This window comes from Xenopus laevis, chromosome 4S (genome assembly GCF_017654675.1).
Source record: "Xenopus laevis strain J_2021 chromosome 4S, Xenopus_laevis_v10.1, whole genome shotgun sequence".
Taxonomy (NCBI): Eukaryota; Metazoa; Chordata; class Amphibia; order Anura; family Pipidae; genus Xenopus; species Xenopus laevis.
In genome coordinates, this window is record NC_054378.1 from 128,987,727 (window position 1) to 129,009,102 (window position 21,376).

General features: G+C 43.3%; 1 protein-coding gene across 15 annotated transcripts in view; it reads left to right on the forward strand.

Moving 5' to 3' along the window:
• The window catches only part of LOC108704587 (ERC protein 2), a 497,481-nt gene that overhangs the window by 92,472 nt on the left and 383,633 nt on the right, over window positions 1-21,376 (forward strand). For all 15 annotated transcript variants that reach the window (XR_005961048.1, XR_005961047.1, XR_005961049.1 and 12 more), the window contains one exon: window positions 19,507-19,674. Coding sequence is in view for 1 of the 15 variants with exons in the window: in XM_041561864.1 (XP_041417798.1) it covers window positions 19,507-19,674 (168 nt within the window). In the remaining 14 variants the exon portion in view is untranslated. The remainder of the gene's footprint in view (window positions 1-19,506; window positions 19,675-21,376) is intronic.

The window sequence follows — 21,376 nt, forward strand, 5'->3', positions numbered from 1 at the left end:
AAATCCATTTATTTTCACTCCATTTCTGTTATTCCCCTTTGAGGCGAGAGGAATTACCGTTTATTTTTACTCTGTTACTGTAGATGATTATTTTGGGCCAGTGTTTGAAGCTCGGCATTCACAGAACACTGAGCTAATAATTAGGCCCTCGTGCTTATTTTGGGTTAGAAAAACACCGCCTCTGTCTGTCAAAAACATTTCTTTTCCTGTGCATTTTAATTGGATAATCTGTCTGGATAGCAGCTAAACCCTCGGAATGAAAGGTATTATGGGAAACGTTAGTCATGCCTAACAGTATTTAAGATATTGATCAGAGCGATTTAGATTAAGGTCCTGCTATTGTCCCGAATATGTGCCTCTAGCAGTTCCTATGGAATGTGGAACTGGAGAATTCCGTCACTGAAGCAGCTCTACTGTCAGAGGGAGCTAAAGGTTTTGTTCCCCTTTAAATGAACTCTTAGTATGATGTAGAGAGGGATATTCAGAGACAATTTGCAATTGTTTTTTATTTTTTATTATTTCAGGTTATTTAGCTTTTTATTCAGCAGCTCTACCGTTTGCAATTTCAGTAGTCTGGTTACTATGGTCCAAATTACCCTAGCAACCATGCATTAATTTGAGTGAGAGGCCGGGATATGAATAGGAGAGAGGCTGATGAGAAAGACAAATAATACAACAATAACAATAAATTTGACACCTTACAGAGCATTTGTTTTTTAGATGGGGTCAGTCCACTCAGTGCCGTATATCCAACCAATTCCTATCCCTCCAGTGCTGTATATCCACCCTGTTCCTTATGCCGTATCTACCCAGTGGCGTATATCCACCCAGTTCCTTATCCACCCAGTGCCGTATAATATCGTATATCCACACAGTGCCGTATATCCACCCAGTGCCTTATATCCACCCAGTGCCTTATATCCACCCAGTGTCTTATATCCACCCAGTGCCATATATCCACCCAGTGTCTTATATCCACCCAGTGTCTTATATCCACCCAGTGTCTTATATCCACCCAGTGCCATATATCCACCCAGTGCCTTATATCCACCCAGTGCCTTATATCCACCCAGTGCCTTATATCCACCCAGTGCCTTATATCCACCCAGTGTCTTATATCCACCCAGTGCCTTATATCCACCCAGTGCCTTATATCCACCCAGTGCCTTATATCCACCCAGTGCCATATATCCACCCAGTGTCTTATATCCACCCAGTGTCTTATATCCACCCAGTGTCTTATATCCACCCAGTGCCTTATATCCACCCAGTGCCATATATCCACCCAGTGTCTTATATCCACCCAGTGCCTTATATCCACCCAGTGCCGTATATCCACCCAGTGTCTTATATCCACCCAGTGCCTTATATCCACCCAGTGCCTTATATCCACCCAGTGTCTTATATCCACCCAGTGCCTTATATCCACCCAGTGCCATATATCCACCCAGTGCCTTATATCCACCCAGTGTCTTATATCCACCCAGTGCCATATATCCACCCAGTGCCTTATATCCACCCAGTGTCTTATATCCACCCAGTGCCTTATATCCACCCAGTGCCTTATATCCACCCAGTGTCTTATATCCACCCAGTGCCTTATATCCACCCAGTGCCATATATCCACCCAGTGCCTTATATCCACCCAGTGCCTTTATCCACGCCAGTGTCTTATATCCACCCAGTGCCTTATATCCACCCAGTGTCTTATATCCACCCAGTGCCTTATATCCACCCAGTGCCATATATCCACCCAGTGTCTTATATCCACCCAGTGTCTTATATCCACCCAGTGCCATATATCCACCCAGTGCCTTATATCCACCCAGTGCCGTATATCCACCCAGTGTCTTATATCCACCCACTGCCTTATATCCACCCAGTGCCTTATATCCACCCAGTGTCTTATATCCACCCAGTGCCTTATATCCACCCAGTGCCATATATCCACCCAGTGCCTTATATCCACCCAGTGTCTTATATCCACCCAGTGCCATATATCCACCCAGTGCCTTATATCCACCCAGTGCCATATATCCACCCAGTGCCTTATATCCACCCAGTGCCGTATATCCACCCAGTGTCGTATATCCACCCAGTGCTGTATATCCACCCAGTGCCTTATATCCACCCAGTGCCTTATATCCACCCAGTGTCTTATATCCACCCAGTGCCTTATATCCACCCAGTGCCATATATCCACCCAGTGCCTTATATCCACCCAGTGTCTTATATCCACCCAGTGCCATATATCCACCCAGTGCCTTATATCCACCCAGTGCCGTATATATATCCACCCAGTGCCGTATATCCACCCAGTGCCTTATATCCACCCAGTGCCGTATATCCACCCAGTGCCTTATATCCACCCAGTGCCGTATATATCCACCCAGTGCCGTATATCCACCCAGTGCCTTATATCCACTCAGTGCCTTATATCCACCCAGTGCCTTATATATCCACCCAGTGCCGTATATATCCACCCAGTGCCTTATATCCACTCAGTGCCGTACATCTACCCAGTGCCTTATATCCACCCAGTGCCTTATATCCACCCAGTGCCTTATATCCACCCAGTGCCTTATATCCACCCAGTGCCGTATATATCCACCCAGTGCCGTATATCCACCCAGTGCCTTATATCCACTCAGTGCCGTACATCCACCCAGTGCCGTATATCCACCCAGTGCCTTATATCCACCCAGTGCCTTATATCCACCCAGTGCCGTATATCCACCCAGTTCCGTACATCCACCCAGTGCCTTATATCTACCCAGTGCCATATATCCACCCAGTGCCGTATATCCACCCAGTGCCTTATATCCACTCAGTGCTGTATATCCACCCAGTGCCGTATATCCACCCAGTGCTGTATATCCACACAGTGCCTTATATCCACACAGTGCCGTATATCCACCCAGTGCTGTATATCCACCCAGTGCCGTATATCCACCCAGTGCTGTATATCCACACAGTGTCTTATATCCACCCAGTGCCGTATATCCACCCAGTGCTGTATATCCACACAGTGCCTTATATCCACCCAGTGCCGTATATCCACCCAGTGCTGTACATCCACCCAGTGCCTTATATCCACCCAGTGCCGTATATCCACCCAGTGCTGTATATCCACACAGTGTCTTATATCCACCCAGTGCCGTATATCCACCCAGTGCCGTATATCCACCCAGTGCCGTATATCCACCCAGTGCTGTATATCCACCCAGTGCCGTATATCCACACAGTGTCTTATATCCACCCAGTGCCTTATATCCACCTAGTGCCTTATATCCACCCAGTGTCTTATATCCACCCAGTGCCGTATATCCACCCAGTGCCTTATATCCACCCAGTGCCTTATATCCACCCAGTGCCTTATATCCACCCAGTGTCTTATATCCACCCAGTGCCTTATATCCACCCAGTGCCATATATCCACCCAGTGCCTTATATCCACCCAGTGCCATATATCCACCCAGTGCCATATATCCACCCAGTGCCGTATATCCACCCAGTGCCGTATATCCACCCAGTGCCGTATATCCACACAGTGTCTTATATCCACCCAGTGCCGTATATCCACCCAGTGCCTTATATCCACCCAGTGCCTTATATCCACCCAGTGCCTTATATCCACCCAGTGCCTTATATCCACCCAGTGTCTTATATCCACCCAGTGCCTTATATCCACCCAGTGCCATATATCCACCCAGTGCCTTATATCCACCCAGTGCCTTATATCCACCCAGTGCCTTATATCCACCCAGTGCCTTATATCCACCCAGTGCCTTATATCCACCCAGTGCCTTATATCCACCCAGTGTCTTATATCCACCCAGTGCCTTATATCCACCCAGTGCCATATATCCACCCAGTGCCTTATATCCACCCAGTGCCTTATATCCACCCAGTGCCATATATCCACCCAGTGCCTTATATCCACCCAGTGTCTTATATCCACCCAGTGCCTTATATCCACCCAGTGCCGTATATCCACCCAGTGTCTTATATCCACCCAGTGCCTTATATCCACCCAGTGCCATATATCCACCCAGTGCCTTATATCCACCCAGTGCCTTATATCCACCCAGTGCCTTATATCCACCCAGTGTCTTATATCCACCCAGTGCCTTATATCCACCAGTGCCATATATCCACCCAGTGCCTTATATCCACCCAGTGCCTTATATCCACCCAGTGCCTTATATCCACCCAGTGTCTTATATCCACCCAGTGCCTTATATCCACCCAGTGCCATATATCCACCCAGTGCCTTATATCCACCCAGTGCCTTATATCCACCCAGTGCCATATATCCACCCAGTGCCTTATATCCACCCAGTGTCTTATATCCACCCAGTGCCTTATATCCACCCAGTGCCGTATATCCACCCAGTGCCGTATAATATCGTATATCCACCCAGTGCCACAGAACTCTCTCCTGCTTGGTGCCAGTTTACTGTTAATCATTTGTCAATATTCATGGATTTCTGGCTATTCCCAGGATGCCTTTAATTGGAAACAGTGTCAGGAGGTGCAGTAACGAGTGCAGAATTTGCATAACATTTACTGATGATTATGTGAGAACACACCGTGCCTGAACATTTGTTTGTTGTGATCTTTCCACTGTCCTTCCGGCTGCTTTTTATTCTCATTATGAACAATAAAGCAGGGCTTTCTCCCTTTCTGTCTTTTTAAAAAGGGGATTAAAGGAGCAGCCAAAATAGTTTCTATATGTACAGTATGTAATATTGGCTATAAACATGGGCACCAGTGCAAGGGCCACACATACACATTGCCTGGAGCAGGGCACGAGATGAAGCTGCAATTGGATAATATTTCTCTCTGTGGGAAGTAATACGGCACAAATGTGCACTAAAATATAAGAGAGTTTTATTGGGAATTATTTGGCCTTTACTAAAAAGAGCGACACAGAGAAACCACAATTTAGTCAGATGCAGTGCCTTGGGACTGGGCGAAAGGCTACAGTAGTCAGGGGGCTTTATTTACTAGTACAGGTCTCTCCTGCTCATATTCCAGTCTCTTATTCAAATCAATGCTTGGTTGCTAGGGTAATGTGGATCCTAGCGACCAGATGGCTAAAACTGCAAACTGGAGAGCTGCTGAATAAAAAGCTAAATAACTCAAAAACCCCAAATGATAAAAGATTAAAACCAATTGCAAATGATCTCAGAATATCAATCTTTACATCTTACTAACAGTTAACTCAAAGGTGAACGAACCCTTTTAGTCTACTTAAAGGGGTGGTTCACCTTTACGATAACTTTTAGTATATTATATAATGGTCAATTCTAAGCAACTTTTCAATTGCTCTTTGTTATTCATTTGATATCGTTTTTGAATTATTTGCCTTCTACTTATGACTTTTTTTACCTTTAAAATAGGGGTCATTGACCCCATCTAAAAAACAAATACTCTGTAAGGCTATAAATGTACAGTTATTGCTACTTTTTATTACTCACCTTTCTATTCAGGCCTCTCCTATTCATTCCAGTCTCTTATATCAGTGCTTGGTTGCTAGGGGAATTTGGACCCTAGCAACCAGATGGCTGAAAATGCAAACTGGAGAGCTGCTGAATAAAAAGCTAAATAAGTAAAAGAACACAAATATTAAAAAATGAAAACCAATTGCAAATTATCTCAGAATATCCCTCTCTACATCATACTAACAGTTAACTCGAAGGTGAACAACCCATTTAAGAAAATCATATAAACATTAAATAAAGCCAATAGGCTGGTTTTGCTTCCAATAAGGATTAATTACATCTTAGTTGGGATCAAGTACAAGCAAATTTTTTATTATTACACAGAAAAAGGAAATCATTTTTAAAAATTTGGATTATTTGGATAAAATGGAGTTTATGGAAGACGGACTTTCCGAAATTTGGAGCTTTCTGGATAATGGGTTTCCGGATATTGATCACATAGCTGTGTTTGCAATATTCAGTGTGAGCCGGTTAGCAGTGCCGTAAAGGTTCACCCCAAACAAAAAGAGCACCAAGCAGGTGGGATATAGGAATATCAATGTCTGGCCCTTTATAAAGATTGGACAATATCATGGAAAGGCCCAGCGGTATATTAATACTAAGTGCTAATTAGGAGTAGGGCCACTTATTGTGCCAGTCTGGGAGAGATACTGATTTCCAATAACTGCCGGTCTGACAATGGGCCTAACCCAAGTCTGTGCATTGAATTCATGGCAAATGGAAGAAAACGGAGATAAATAATAAGAATATTAATATGCCTTTAATACCCACAACCATCAGCCACTCAGCTATTCCTTTATTTGCCATTTATCTCTCTTATTAAAACCATTACTTTCTAAGCCCATTTTTCCATCCCATAATAACCCCAACAACTGCCATTTATTTATTTATTATTTGCTAAAAAGCAAACTCATCTTTTTCAATTTCGGGTTTGAATTAATGTTTGGAATGTTCCATTAGAGAAAGTGATTTTGCTGTTGCACCACGTTCCTTTAAACACGTGGAAGATGGATCTCTGTGTTCCTTCCCTTCCTAATGTTCATTTAATTTTAATATAATGTCTACTGGGAACATCCGTTCCTCTTACTGCCGGCCAGCGAATATTCCCCATTCAATCGTGTTTGTAGCTGAATTGGACTCACTGGGTCTGAAAGTCTGGAAGGAAACTTGTGCTACAATGGAAATAAAAGGATCGTATTCTTCATTATGGACAGCAGCCATTTTTTTTACAGGAATCTTGTAACATCCAGGATTATTTTATTACTATTGGTGCTTTCTGTGCATTCTCATTACACATACCCACTACATAAATCCATAACAATTTCTTTCTTGGGTTGCTTCTTCTGCTTTATTGGGTCATTGGACTGTGACATAACAGTTGTAGTAGGGAGAGATGGTGCCTATAGTAACAGTGGATAATAGTCTCTGGGAAGGGAGCGTGACTGTGGGATAGCAGGTATAGTAGGGAGAGATGGTGTCTATAGTAACAGTGGATAATAGTCTCTGGGAAGGGAGTGTGACTGTGGAATAGCAGGTATAGTAGGGAGAGATGGTGTCTATAGTAACAGTGGATAATAGTCTCTGGGAAGGGAGTGTGACTGTGGGATAGCAGGTATAGTAGGGAGAGATGGTGTCTATAGTAACAGTGGGATAATAGTCTCTGGGAAGGGAGTGTGACTGTGGGATAGCAGGTATAGTAGGGAGAGATGGTGCCTATAGTAACAGTGGATAATAGTCTCTGGGAAGGGAGTGTGACTGTGGGATAGCAGGTATAGTAGGGAGAGATGGTGTCTATAGTAACAGTGGGATAATAGTCTCTGGGAAGGGAGTGTGACTGTGGGATAGCAGGTATAGTAGGGAGAGATGTGTCTATAGTAACAGTGGATAATAGTCTCTGGGAAGGGAGTGTGACTGTGGGATAGCAGGTATAGTAGGGAGAGATGGTGTCTATAGTAACAGTGGATAATAGTCTCTGGGAAGGGAGTGTGACTGTGGGATAGCAGGTATAGTAGGGAGAGATAGTGTCTATAGTAACAGTGGATAATAGTCTCTGGGAAGGGAGTGTGACTGTGGGATAGCAGGTATAGTAGGGAGAGATGGTGCCTATAGTAACAGTGGGATAATAGTCTCTGGGAAGGGAGTGTGACTGTGGGATAGCAGGTATAGTAGGGAGAGATGGTGCCTGTAGTAACAGTGGATAATAGTCTCTGGGAAGGGAGTGTGACTGTGGGATAGCAGGTATAGTAGGGAGAGATGGTTTCTATAGTAACAGTGGATAATAGTCTCTGGGAAGGGAGTGTGACTGTGGGATAGCAGTTATAGTAGGGAGAGATGGTGCCTATAGTAACAGTGGGATAATAGTCTCTGGGAAGGGAGTGTGACTGTGGGATAGCAGGTATAGTAGGGAGAGATGGTGTCTATAGTAACAGTGGATAATAGTCTCTGGGAAGGGAGTGTGACTGTGGGATAGCAGGTATAGTAGGGAGAGATGGTGCCTATAGTAACAGTGGATAATAGTCTCTGGGAAGGGAGTGTGACTGTGGGATAGCAGGTATAGTAGGGAGAGATGGTGTCTATAGTAACAGTGGGATAATAGTCTCTGGGAAGGGAGTGTGACTGTGGGATAGCAGGTATAGTAGGGAGAGATGGTGTCTATAGTAACAGTGGGATAATAGTCTCTGGGAAGGGAGTGTGACTGTGGGATAGCAGGTATAGTAGGGAGAGATGGTGTCTATAGTAACAGTGGATAATAGTCTCTGGGAAGGGAGTGTGACTGTGGGATAGCAGGTATAGTAGGGAGAGATAGTGTCTATAGTAACAGTGGATAATAGTCTCTGGGAAGGGAGTGTGACTGTGGGATAGCAGGTATAGTAGGGAGAGATGGTGCCTATAGTAACAGTGGATAATAGTCTCTGGGAAGGGAGTGTGACTGTGGGATAGCAGGTATAGTAGGGAGAGATGGTGTCTATAGTAACAGTGGATAATAGTCTCTGGGAAGGGAGTGTGACTGTGGGATAGCAGGTATAGTAGGGAGAGATGGTGCCTATAGTAACAGTGGGATAATAGTCTCTGGGAAGGGAGTGTGACTGTGGGATAGCAGGTATAGTAGGGAGAGATGGTGCCTGTAGTAACAGTGGATAATAGTCTCTGGGAAGGGAGTGTGACTGTGGGATAGCAGGTATAGTAGGGAGAGATGGTTTCTATAGTAACAGTGGATAATAGTCTCTGGGAAGGGAGTGTGACTGTGGGATAGCAGTTATAGTAGGGAGAGATGGTGCCTATAGTAACAGTGGGATAATAGTCTCTGGGAAGGGAGTGTGACTGTGGGATAGCAGGTATAGTAGGGAGAGATGGTGTCTATAGTAACAGTGGATAATAGTCTCTGGGAAGGGAGTGTGACTGTGGGATAGCAGGTATAGTAGGGAGAGATAGTGTCTATAGTAACAGTGGATAATAGTCTCTGGGAAGGGAGTGTGACTGTGGGATAGCAGGTATAGTAGGGAGAGATGGTGCCTGTAGTAACAGTGGATAATAGTCTCTGGGAAGGGAGTGTGACTGTGGGATAGCAGGTATAGTAGGGAGAGATGGTGTCTATAGTAACAGTGGATAATAGTCTCTGGGAAGGGAGTGTGACTGTGGGATAGCAGTTATAGTAGGGAGAGATGGTGCCTATAGTAACAGTGGGATAATAGTCTCTGGGAAGGGAGTGTGACTGTGGGATAGCAGGTATAGTAGGGAGAGATGGTGTCTATAGTAACAGTGGATAATAGTCTCTGGGAAGGGAGTGTGACTGTGGGATAGCAGGTATAGTAGGGAGAGATGGTGTCTATAGTAACAGTGGATAATAGTCTCTGGGAAGGGAGTGTGACTGTGGGATAGCAGGTATAGTAGGGAGAGATGGTGCCTATAGTAACAGTGGATAATAGTCTCTGGGAAGGGAGTGTGACTGTGGGATAGCAGGTATAGTAGGAGAGATGGTGCCTATAGTAACAGTGGATAATAGTCTCTGGGAAGGGAGTGTGACTGTGGGATAGCGGATATAGTAGGGAGAGATGGTACCTATAGTAACAGTGGATAATAGTCTCTGGGAAGGGAGTGTAACTGTGGGATAGCAGGTATAGTAGGGAGAGATGGTGCCTATAGTAACAGTGGATAATAGTCTCTGGGAAGGGAGTGTGACTGTGGGATAGCAGGTATAGTAGGGAGAGATGGTGCCTATAGTAACAGTGGATAATAGTCTCTGGGAAGGGAGTGTGACTGTGGGATAGTCGGTATAGTAGGGAGGATAATAGTCTCTATCTAGTGATTAGGTTTCCAGGGAAACTGACCATAGCAACCGGAGCGCATGTCAACGATGTTCATGGTATGGGGGGGGCAGAAATTGTTACCAAACACACAGTTAATTGTAAAGGCCAAAGGGCTTCTTGTTTCCTACCAGGATACTCTCACCATGTATACTACTTGCTTTCTATGTGTTTTTGTGTTACTTCCGAGTCACATAAGTAGAACGGTAGCTTATTGCTCATCCTTAGTGTACGTGTGTCTGGGAGATTAGATCGTAAGCTCTGTTGGTACAGGTTCCTATGTGATTGAACTTTGCAGAGGTGGATCACTTTTAAGTTAACTTTTAGTATATTTTAGAATTTTCCACTGGCCTTCATATTTTCCTTTTCTTTTTAGTTTTGAAATGATTTGCTTTCTTCCTCTGACTCTTTCCAGCTTTCTAATGGGGGTCACTGACCCCATCTAAACAGCAAACGCTCTGTAAGGCTACAAATGTATTGTTATTGCTACTTTGTATTCCTCATTTCTCTATTCAGGCCTCTCCTATTCTTATTCCAGTCCCTTATTCAAATCAGTGCATGGTTGCTAGGGGTATTTGTACCCTAGCAACCAGATTGCTAGCAGATAGCTGCTGAATAAAAAGCTAAATATCTCAAAAACCACAAATATTAAAAATGATAATTAACTGCAAATTGTCTCAGAATGTCCCTCTCTACATTACTGTTAATTTAAATGAATCCTTACCCCTCACCAGTCACTTTCAGACTGCATTTAGGCTGTGGCCCACCCTTCCAAAATCTATAATGGATTTACTCGTGTTTGTTCCATGTGAGTATAAATGGCAGTTGTGTGTACGGATCCATTGACTGTCACATGTTATTCATCATCACTCTTTCCCACTGAGTGCGGTAATAACGTTCCTGTCTCATAGATTTGTTTTATCTGATTTTAAAAGCTTCTATTAATTCGTTATTTATAAGATTTCATTACTGTCCTGCCCTCTCTCTTCTATAGATGCAGCTTGTTACTAGCTGCCTGTTTTTCCCATGTTCTACTATTCTCTATCTTGTATTCTCTATCTTGTATTCATTATGTAGTAATGTGGGCACAGTCTGCTCCAGCCTAGTAACCCCCAGCAACCAATCAGATATTTGCTGTAGATCATTCATTACGCTGCCGCTCAGGGCCCGACTGGGGGTAAAAAGCAGCCCGGGCAAAAAAAATCAAAGCAGCCCCATGTAAACACACTTGTACACATCCACTCATATATTGGGGTAAAACTGCAAAAAATGTATGTGCATAAAGAGCTGCCTTTTTCACTTAAAGGAGAACTAAACCCAAAATTGAAAAAAACCCTACCCTGGGTAGACCCCCCTCCCTCATCCCCCCCAGCCTACCTGCCCCACTGGGCAAATGCCCCTAATTTTTTACTTACCCCTCCATGCAGATTTTGGCTTCCGAAGTTCGTGGGCACCATCTTTTTTTTCGGTATTGTTCGGAAGTTTTGGCCCATGCGCAGTTGTAGTAAGTTTCCGGTCCCGAACAGCTGCGCATGCGCCGAAAGAGAGCTTTTGGCACATGCCCAGTCGTTCGGGACCGGAAATTTACTACAACTGCGCATGCGCCGAAAAATGAAAATGCCAGTCTGATTCCGAAGAAGACCAAAAAAAAAGAAGATGGCTGCCGTAAACTCCCAAGGCCAGATCTGCACAGAGGGGTAAGTAAAAAATTAGGGGCATTTGCCCAGGGGGGGGGGCAGATAGGCTGGGGGGGAGTAGGGTTTTTTTTCTATTTCGGGTTTGGTTCTCCTTTAAGTGTAATTCAGAGAGAGGGGCAGAGAGAGACAGAGACTCACAGAAAGTGCAGAGAGAGACAGAGGGGCAAGTTCACTAACCGGCGAAAATTCAACAGCACTGGCTTCGTGCACATCGCAATACTTCGCCAGGCGTAAATTCACCAGGACAACGCTAATTCACGAAGATCCGAAGTTGCGCACAGGGTACCGAACGCTGGCGAAATTACGCTAGCGTTGGCTAATTAGCATACGGTGCGCAGTTAAAGTACAATGGCTGTATATGCTGCAGCAAATACATTACACTACACAAGGCCAGGGAACCTTCATAAGATAAAATAGAGTTGTTATTTTGCCCTACACATGTGCCCACTGTATAGTTTAGGTGCCATATGTTAGCAAATGTAGGGGGGAAGGAGGGTACCCCAAAAAAAATTACAATCTTTTTCAGTCTATCACCCTTTAAATAGGAAACAACTCCTATCTACTCTATTGCACTTCGCTTGGTCTGAGGTGGCGAAGGCAAGTCTGGCGATAGAGGTAACGGTCAGTAAAATCAAAAACTTAGTGAATTTGCGCAGTAACGCTCTTTCGCCAGACCGAAAATTCGCCTGGCATTAGAGTCCGAAGTTGCGCCAGCTACCGTTAGGAAATCGGCGAAGTGCCAAAATTTTCGCCAGCATTAGCCACTTCGCCCTTTAGTAAATTTCCTCCAGAGAGTGCAGAGAGAGAGTGACAGAGAGAGGGACAGAGAGTGACAAAGACTCACAGAAAGTGCAGAGAGGGAGACAGAGTGCAGAGAGAGAGAGAGAGAGAGAAAGAGTCAGACAGACAGAGTGGGACATTCACTAAGATTCGTAGTTGCGCTGGCGTCTGCTTCGCCGTGCTTTGCCGCACTTCGCCAGGCGTATTTTCGCCAGGGGTAGCGTAAGATTGGGAAGTTGCGCTACCGTTAATTTGCCTACTACATTAGCGATGCTTAATTTGCATACGATGTCAAATTCAATTTACAATGGAGGTATATGTAACAGCACTACACAAGCCTGGGAAACCTTCAAAACATCAAATAAAATTGTTATTTTGCCCTACACATGTGCCCACTGTATAGGTAAGTTGCCATGAGTCAGGAAATGTAGGGGGGAAGGAGGGGAGCCCCAAAAAAAATTTACAATCTTTTTCAGCCTATCACCCATAAGAAAGAAAAAACGCCAGCATTTTTGGGACTTAGAAAATGTTTTAATTTTTTTTTAAGCAATCCCTATCTACTCTATTGTGCTTCACCTGGTCTGAGGTGGCGAAGGAAGTCTAGCGTAAAAGGTAGCGTTCAGAACAATGCGCGTTAGTGAATTTGCGTAGTTTCGTCTGTTACGCAAATTCGCCAGGCGTAAGGGTGCAAAGTAACACTAGCGAATTTACGCCAGCGTCCGTTAGTGAATCGGCAAAGTACCGAAAATGCCCAACGCTAGCGAATTCATGCTAGCGTTAGGTGCTTCGGCGCTTAGTGAATTTGCCCCAGAGTACAGAGAGTGACAGAGAGAGGGACAGACAGTGCAGAGAGAGAGTGACAGAGAGTGCAGAGATTGACAGACAGAGGGAAAGAGTGACAAAGACTCACAGAAAGTGCAGGGAGAGAGATCCGGTCTTCAGCTTCAGCGATCTCCATGATCTTAAAGCCCCCTTTTAAGTCTAAATCCTGCTGGGCCCCGGACGACTGTGGCCTCCTGATGGCGCCTGCACAGAGCACGGCAGCACCAGAACAGAGAGGAGCCATAGTGGGAGAAAGGATGCAGGAGCGGTCCTAGAGCCCGCCTGATGCATTGAAAGGCTGTGGCACTTTCTAATAAGGAGTAGAGATCAGGAGCGGCCCACTTAAAGAAAAGATAGAGCGGCCTCTCGGGCAAATGCCTGAACAGACAGATTGTCAGTCCGGGCCTACTGCCGTTGCTTGCATAAAACACTCCTTTAAGTAAATGCTGCTTTCAACACCTTTAGTTAACATTTAGTGGGTTATTTACTAAACTCCGAATGCAGATATCACAAAAAATGTGTGATTTTTTTTTATATAAAATCGGACTTTCAAAAAAATCACAACGTTTTTGGAATTTATTAAACCCCGAGGATGGGAAATGTCGGGATCTGAAAATCCGGCATCTCAGACCTGTCGAGGTTGCGTATAAGTCAATGGGAGAAATCCCAATGATTTTTTGATGTGCGCTGGGTTTTTGGCAATACCCGAAAGTTTTATGAGTTTTCAGGGCAAAATTTTGAGCTTTCGGGTGAAAAAACATGAAAATCTGATGAAAAAACCGAAAAAATAAGATTTTTCCCTATTTTTTCAGATTTTTTTCCCACAAACAAAATTTTTGGGAAAGTGTATTAATAAATAAGCCCAAAAAACCTGTGCGGATTTGGTCAGAGTTTTTTCAGAAAATATTGAGATAAATTCGGACTTTGACAAATAACCCCCTTAGTATGTTATAGAATGACCGATTCTAAGCAACTTTTTAATTGGTCTTTATTATTTATTTTTTTATTTATTAATTCTTCTTCTTCTGACTCTTTCCAGCTTTCAAATGGGGGTCACTGACCCCATCTAAAAACAAATGCTCTGTAAGGCTACACATTTATTGCTACTTTTTATTACTCCTCTTTCTATTCAGGCCTCTCCTATTCATATTCCAGTCTCTTATTCACATCAATGCATGGTCGCTAGGTGCCCTTTAAACCTTGTAGTAAAAAGACCTGGTCAGTTTGTGTAAAATATTTTATTTCCACAATCGTTCCTTCTTTATTTATATATCTATATACACATTAGCAGAAGTGGATTAATATTCCTGTGCGACCACATCTTGTATTAGAAACATATTGCGTTTTGTTTTTGGAAGGCGAGTGTGAAATACGACTACTCTGTACAGTAGAATTCTGTGAATAAAAAATGACCGAAGGAAGGGAGATTTCTCCTGGAACTGAATTTAAGCACTTGCTTATGGTTTAGGGATTATGAAGATTAATAAAGATTTACTGTGAACTCTACAGCTTTGGTCACATGTCATCTGTGCTTCTCCCAGAAAAAATACAAATTAAAGGAATTTGTTCAGTTTTGGACTCCAGTCCTTAAGAGGGATATAAATGAGCTGGAGAGAGTGCAGAGACTAAGTGCAACTAAACTGGTTAGAGGGAGGGAAGAGTTAAATTATGAGGGGAGACTGACAAGGTTGGGGTTGTTTTCTCTGGGGGAAAAAAGGCGCTTGTGAGGGGACATGATTAGACTTTACAAGTACATTAGAGGACATTATAGACAAATAGCAGGGGACCTTTTTACCCATAAAGAGAATCACGTACCAGAGGCCTCCCCTTCAGACTAGAGGAAAAGAAGTTTCATTTAAAGGAACAGAGTAGGGGGTTCATCACAGTGAGGACAGTGAGGTTGGGGAATGCACTGCCGGGTGATGATTCAGTTAATGACTATAAGAGGGACTTGGATGATTTCTTGGACAGACATAATACAAAGGCTATTGTGATACTAAACTCTATAGTTAGTATAGATATGGGTATATATCATTTATGTGACAGTAGGGAGGGGTGTATGTATGGGGCTGGGTTTTCATTTGGAGGGGTTGAACTTGATGGACTTTGTCTTTTTTCAACCCAATTTAACTATGTAACTATGTAACTAAGAGACTGGACATATGTAGCCAAGATGGACTGTGTAAGAAAATAAGAAGTATTTGCTGCTAGTAAATGGAAAGTAAATGTTCTTTAAAGCTCTTCTGTCATTGCCAGACTTCTGCTCTAGGAATGGTACTGGGATTTGTATTTCAGCAACAACTGTTACAGATTGGACAACACTCACATCATTTGTCACCATCTCTCCCTACTATACCTGCTATCCCACAGTCACACTCCCTTCCCAGAGACTATTATCCACTGTTACTATAGGCACCATCTCTCCCTACTATACCTGCTATCCCACAGTCACACTCCCTTCCCAGAGACTATTATCCACTGTTACTATAGACACCATCTCTCCCTACTATACCTGCTATCCCACAGTCACACTCCCTTCCCAGAGACTATTATACACTGTTACTATAGACACCATCTCTCCCTACTATACCTGCTATCCCACAGTCACACTCCCTTCCCAGAGACTATTATCCACTGTTACTATAGGCACCATCTCTCCCTACTATACCTGCTATCCCACAGTCACACTCCCTTCCCAGAGACTTTTATCCACTGTTACTATAGGCACCATCTCTCCCTACTATACCTGCTATCCCACAGTCACACTCCCTTCCCAGAGACTATTATCCACTGTTACTATTGGCACCATCTCTCCCTACTATACCTGCTATCCCACACTCACACTCCCTTCCCAGAGACTATTATCCACTGTTACTATAGGCACCATCTCTCCCTACTATACCTGCTATCCCACAGTCACACTCCCTTCCCAGAGACTATTATCCACTGTTACTATAGGCACCATCTCTCCCTACTATACCTGCTATCCCACAGTCACACTCCCTTCCCAGAGACTATTATCCACTGTTACTATAGGCACCATCTCTCCCTACTATACCTGCTATCCCACAGTCACACTCCCTTCCCAGAGACTATTATCCACTGTTACTATATACACCATCTCTCCCTACTATACCTGCTATCCCACAGTCACACTCCCTTCCCAGAGACTATTATCCACTGTTACTATAGGCACCATCTCTCCCTACTATACCTGCTATCCCACAGTCACACTCCCTTCCCAGAGACTATTATCCACTGTTACTATAGGCACCATCTCTCCCTACTATACCTGCTATCCCACAGTCACACTCCCTTCCCAGAGACTATTATCCACTGTTACTATAGGCACCATCTCTCCCTACTATACCTGCTATCCCACAGTCACACTCCCTTCCCAGAGACTATTATCCACTGTTACTATAGGCACCATCTCTCCCTACTATACCTGCTATCCCACAGTCACACTCCCTTCCCAGAGACTATTATCCACTGTTACTATAGGCACCATCTCTCCCTACTATACCTGCTATCCCACAGTCACACTCCCTTCCCAGAGACTATTATCCACTGTTACTATAGACACCATCTCTCCCTACTATACCTGCTATCCCACAGTCACACTCCCTTCCCAGAGACTATTATCCACTGTTACTATAGACACCATCTCTCCCTACTATACCTGCTATCCCACAGTCACACTCCCTTCCCAGAGACTATTATCCACTGTTACTATAGGCACCATCTCTCCCTACTATACCTGCTATCCCACAGTCACACTCCCTTCCCAGAGACTATTATCCACTGTTACTATAGGCACCATCTCTCCCTACTATACCTGCTATCCCACAGTCACACTCCCTTCCCAGAGACTATTATCCACTGTTACTATAGGCATCATCTCTCCCTACTATACCTGCTATCCCACAGTCACACTCCCTTCCCAGAGACTATTATCCACTGTTACTATAGACACCATCTCTCCCTACTATACCTGCTATCCCACAGTCACACTCCCTTCCCAGAGACTATTATCCACTGTTACTATAGACACCATCTCTCCCTACTATACCTGCTATCCCACAGTCACACTCCCTTCCCAGAGACTATTATCCACTGTTACTATAGACACATCTCTCCCTACTATACCTGCTATCCCACAGTCACACTCCCTTCCCAGAGACTATTATCCACTGTTACTATAGACACCATCTCTCCCTACTATACCTGCTATCCCACAGTCACACTCCCTTCCCAGAGACTATTATCCACTGTTACTATAGACACCATCTCTCCCTACTATACCTGCTATCCCACAGTCACACTCCCTTCCCAGAGACTATTATCCACTGTTACTATAGGCAACATCTCTCCCAACAGATAACCCATGTAAGGTAGTTGGGAGTCTTAAAGGTATATTAAATAATACAGAAATATCACATATAATAATACTGAAATGTTACATATTATAGGCCAGTCACATAACTATTTTGTGTGAAGTCATTGGAAGAGTAAAGAACAAAACATGATGAGATCAATTTTCTTTATCTTTATCCTGCAGTTTAGCAGCTCGCAACAGTGATGTAGTCAGTGACCATCTAGAACATTTAAGATTTGCTTCTACCTATAGGATTGTTACTAATCACTCCGTGCTCTTATGTTATTTGCAAATGTCATCCAACCTGTAAAAATGAGTCCCTGGCACAGCCACATTGAAACCTTCATTCATTGATGTGCAGCTAAATGTTCATTGGGTTTTTGATAAACAAATAAGAGCATCAGTTCATGCTGATGAGTCTTGAGATAACAGTCCGGGAGTTAAAACTACCAACAGGTTTTCAATAAATAGTATATGAGTCTCCTTAATTCAGAAGAATTTTGTTTGTTTTGTGGATAACCTGCTGTGTAATTCCAGGCAGTGTTACAAAGCAAATAAAGTGCTGACGTTTATACATTTCAGGCAGTGACTCAAGAGATGAAAATATAATTTTGCCTCACGTTGAGTATGAAATGCAGTGTTGGGCTCTTGTACATAAACAGGGTATTAATGAGCTGGAGAGAGAGCAGAGACGTGAGACTAGACTGAAATAAAGGAATTAAACAAGGAAACTAGAAGGAAAGACTGACAAGGTTGGGGTTGTTTTCTCTGGAGAAATGACGATTGAGAGGGACATGATTAGACTTTACAAGTACATTAGAGGACATTATAGACAAATAGCAGGGGACCTTTTTTCTCCAAGAAACAACGGCCTCCTGAGGAACTGAACTTTAATTTAGCAGTGAAAATAGTTCTTCATGGTGAGGGCAGTGAAGTTTGTGGAATTTCATGCCGAGCCTTGTTGTCTTGTCTTGGCCAAGCATAATAACCAAGGCTACAGTGATCTCAGCTTCTATAGTTCTATATATATATATATATATGATACTAAACAACACAAATTGTTGGATCTTGCACCTCAAAATAATTGCATAGATTACGTGCTTCAGTATTAGAAGTCATCCGAGAGCTCTGTGACCTGTAAAAAAGCTCCCACCTTGTGCCTTTAAAGGAGAACTAAACCCTAAAAATGAATGTGGCTAAAAACTGCATATTTTCTATAGTGAACTTATTGCACGAGGCTAAAGTTTGAGCTTGTCAATAGCAGCAATGATCCAGGACTTCAAACTTGTCACAGGGGGTCACCATCTTGGAAAGTGTCTGTGACACTCACATGCTCAGTGGGCTCTGATTGGCTGTTGAGAAGCTAAGCTTAGGGCTCGTCACTAATTATCCAGCAGAAAATGAGCTTCCCTGGCTGTAATATAAGCTGATGCTACAGGTTTGCTGATTATTCAATTCTGATGCTAATTGCACTGGTTTCTGTGCTGCCATGTAGTAATTATGTGTATTAATTACTAATCAGCCTTATATTGTGACATTTCTATTCTATGTGTACTGTATATTGTGAGTGGGTCCCTAAGCTCAGTAAGTGACAGCAGCACAGAGCATGTGAATCAGTGAATCAGCAGAAAAGAAGATGGGGAGCTACTGGGGCATCTTTGGAGAAACAGAGCAGAAAAGAAGATGGGGAGCTACTGGGGCATCTTTGGAGACACAGATCTTTACTGCTAAAGGGCTGTGGTTGCCTTGGGCTGGTACAGAAGCACAAAACATCATGTACAACATTTCTACCTACTTCTTTAGTTATACTTTAGTTCTCCTTTAAATGGTCACAGAACTTCTCTGTTACTGATAATATCCTTCTATTTTGCAATATGGGGAACATTATTCACTATATATATTTATATTTATATGTTGTTTCATGTCAAACGTAAGAGATGGAGCAGATTTTGGGATGAATTGTGTAACTCTGGAACGTGACAATGAAGCAAATAAATCAAATAAATGGTGTCTTGCAGGTGGACGCATTGAGGCTTCGACTAGAGGAAAAGGAATCGTTTCTCAACAAGAAGACCAAACAGCTGCAGGATTTAACGGAAGAGAAGGGGACGTTGGCCGGAGAAATCCGAGACATGAAGGACATGTTGGAAGTAAAGGAGAGAAAAATTAACGTCTTGCAGAAAAAAGTAAGAATCCTCATGTAATGGAACTTTGGGAAATGCAGAGTATCCCTTGGCCTTTCTTTCCCCTGTTATACTGAGTGCAGGGCAACATGGAGACGGCTGGGATAGAGGGACACAGTAGGGTAAGATGGAGACAAAAGGACAAAATGGAAACCGTAATACAGGTATGGGACCTGTTATCCAGAATGCTCGGGACCTGGGGTTTTCTGGATAACAGATCTTTCCATCATTTGGATCTTCATACCTTAAGTCTACTAGAAAATCATGTGAATATTAACTAAACCCAATAGGCTGGTTTTGCTTCCAATAAGGAAAAAGTCAGTACAAATATTGGGTCCCGTCTATTTGCCCCAATACTAGAGACAGCCGTGACTCCATCGTTGCTTCCACAGGGGGGCAGCTCTTTCCTTCATGTGATCAGCATCATGGCAGTCTGAAAAACAACACGATTCTCTTACAATGTCTCTAATGAACCTTATGCTGATGAGCAAAACTCTAGTTTTAGACTTCTGAACTTAAACAGCAAGGGGCCGATTCACTAAGGGTCGAATATCGAGGGTTAATTAACCCTCGATATTCGACTAGGAATTAAAATCCTTCGACTTCGAATATCGTAGTCGAAGGATTTAGCGCAAATACTGCGATCGTACGATCGAAGGATTATTCCTTCGATCGAACGATTAAATCCTTCGAATCGACCTTCCCCATAGGCTAACATTGAGTTCGGTAGCTTTTAGCTGCCGAACTAGGGGGTCGAAGTTTTTTTTAAAGAGACAGTACTTCGACTATCGAATGGTCGAATAGTCGAACGATTTTTACTTTGAATCCTTCGATTCGAAGTCGTAGTCGAAGGTCGAAGTAGCCCATTCGATGGTCGAAGTAGCCCAAAAAAACCTTCGAAATTCAAAGTTTTTTACCTTCGAATCCTTCACTCGAAGTTAGTGAATCGGCCCCCAAATGTTAAATTCCTTTTCATTTCTTACAGACAGCTGGGAGTTGTAGTCCAGTAGGGCTGCGGGTTGATCAGGTGAAAAAGAAGTGGTGTGAAGCTCTGCTCCTGATACAGAGTTACATAACAAAAATCCCAAAAATTTGATCACATTGTAGACTCTTCAAAAGACCCCCAGTCCAAGGGCCGCCAAATTTGGAAATTACAATGTATATTAGAAGAGACCCAAAAACAGTGTTGCATAGGCCTATGAGTATGTGCCCATTTGGCACGAAATGCATTAGGCTACACATGTCCTAATAAAAGATTTTTTTTACTTTTTATAATTATTTTGGCTACTGCATCATTGTTTTTGGGTCTCTTCTAATATATATTGTAATTTTCTATGGGTTTGATACCCTCATTGTAGCTCTTTGCTGATATCGCCGCCTCTCGATGGCGCTCTGATACTTGGTTGCTCGTAACATCGGCTCTGGTACAGACGTAAGTCTCTAATGGGACTTGAAATTTGCTTCTTTTTATCCAGCTTTATTCCTTAAAGAAGAGTTATGCTCTGTCAGACTGACATCTGGCCCAGGGAACGGACAGGGGAGAGAAGAAACATAAATGATTTAGATGTTTCACATTACACAGGTCCCCGCAGAATCCCCACTTAGGACTTTTTAAGCAAACCAGTGAAGTGAGCTCTTTGGTCAAGTACATAAGTAATGGGGTAAATATGCCTGACTTTGGCCTGATAGAAAGTAGGACTAAGTA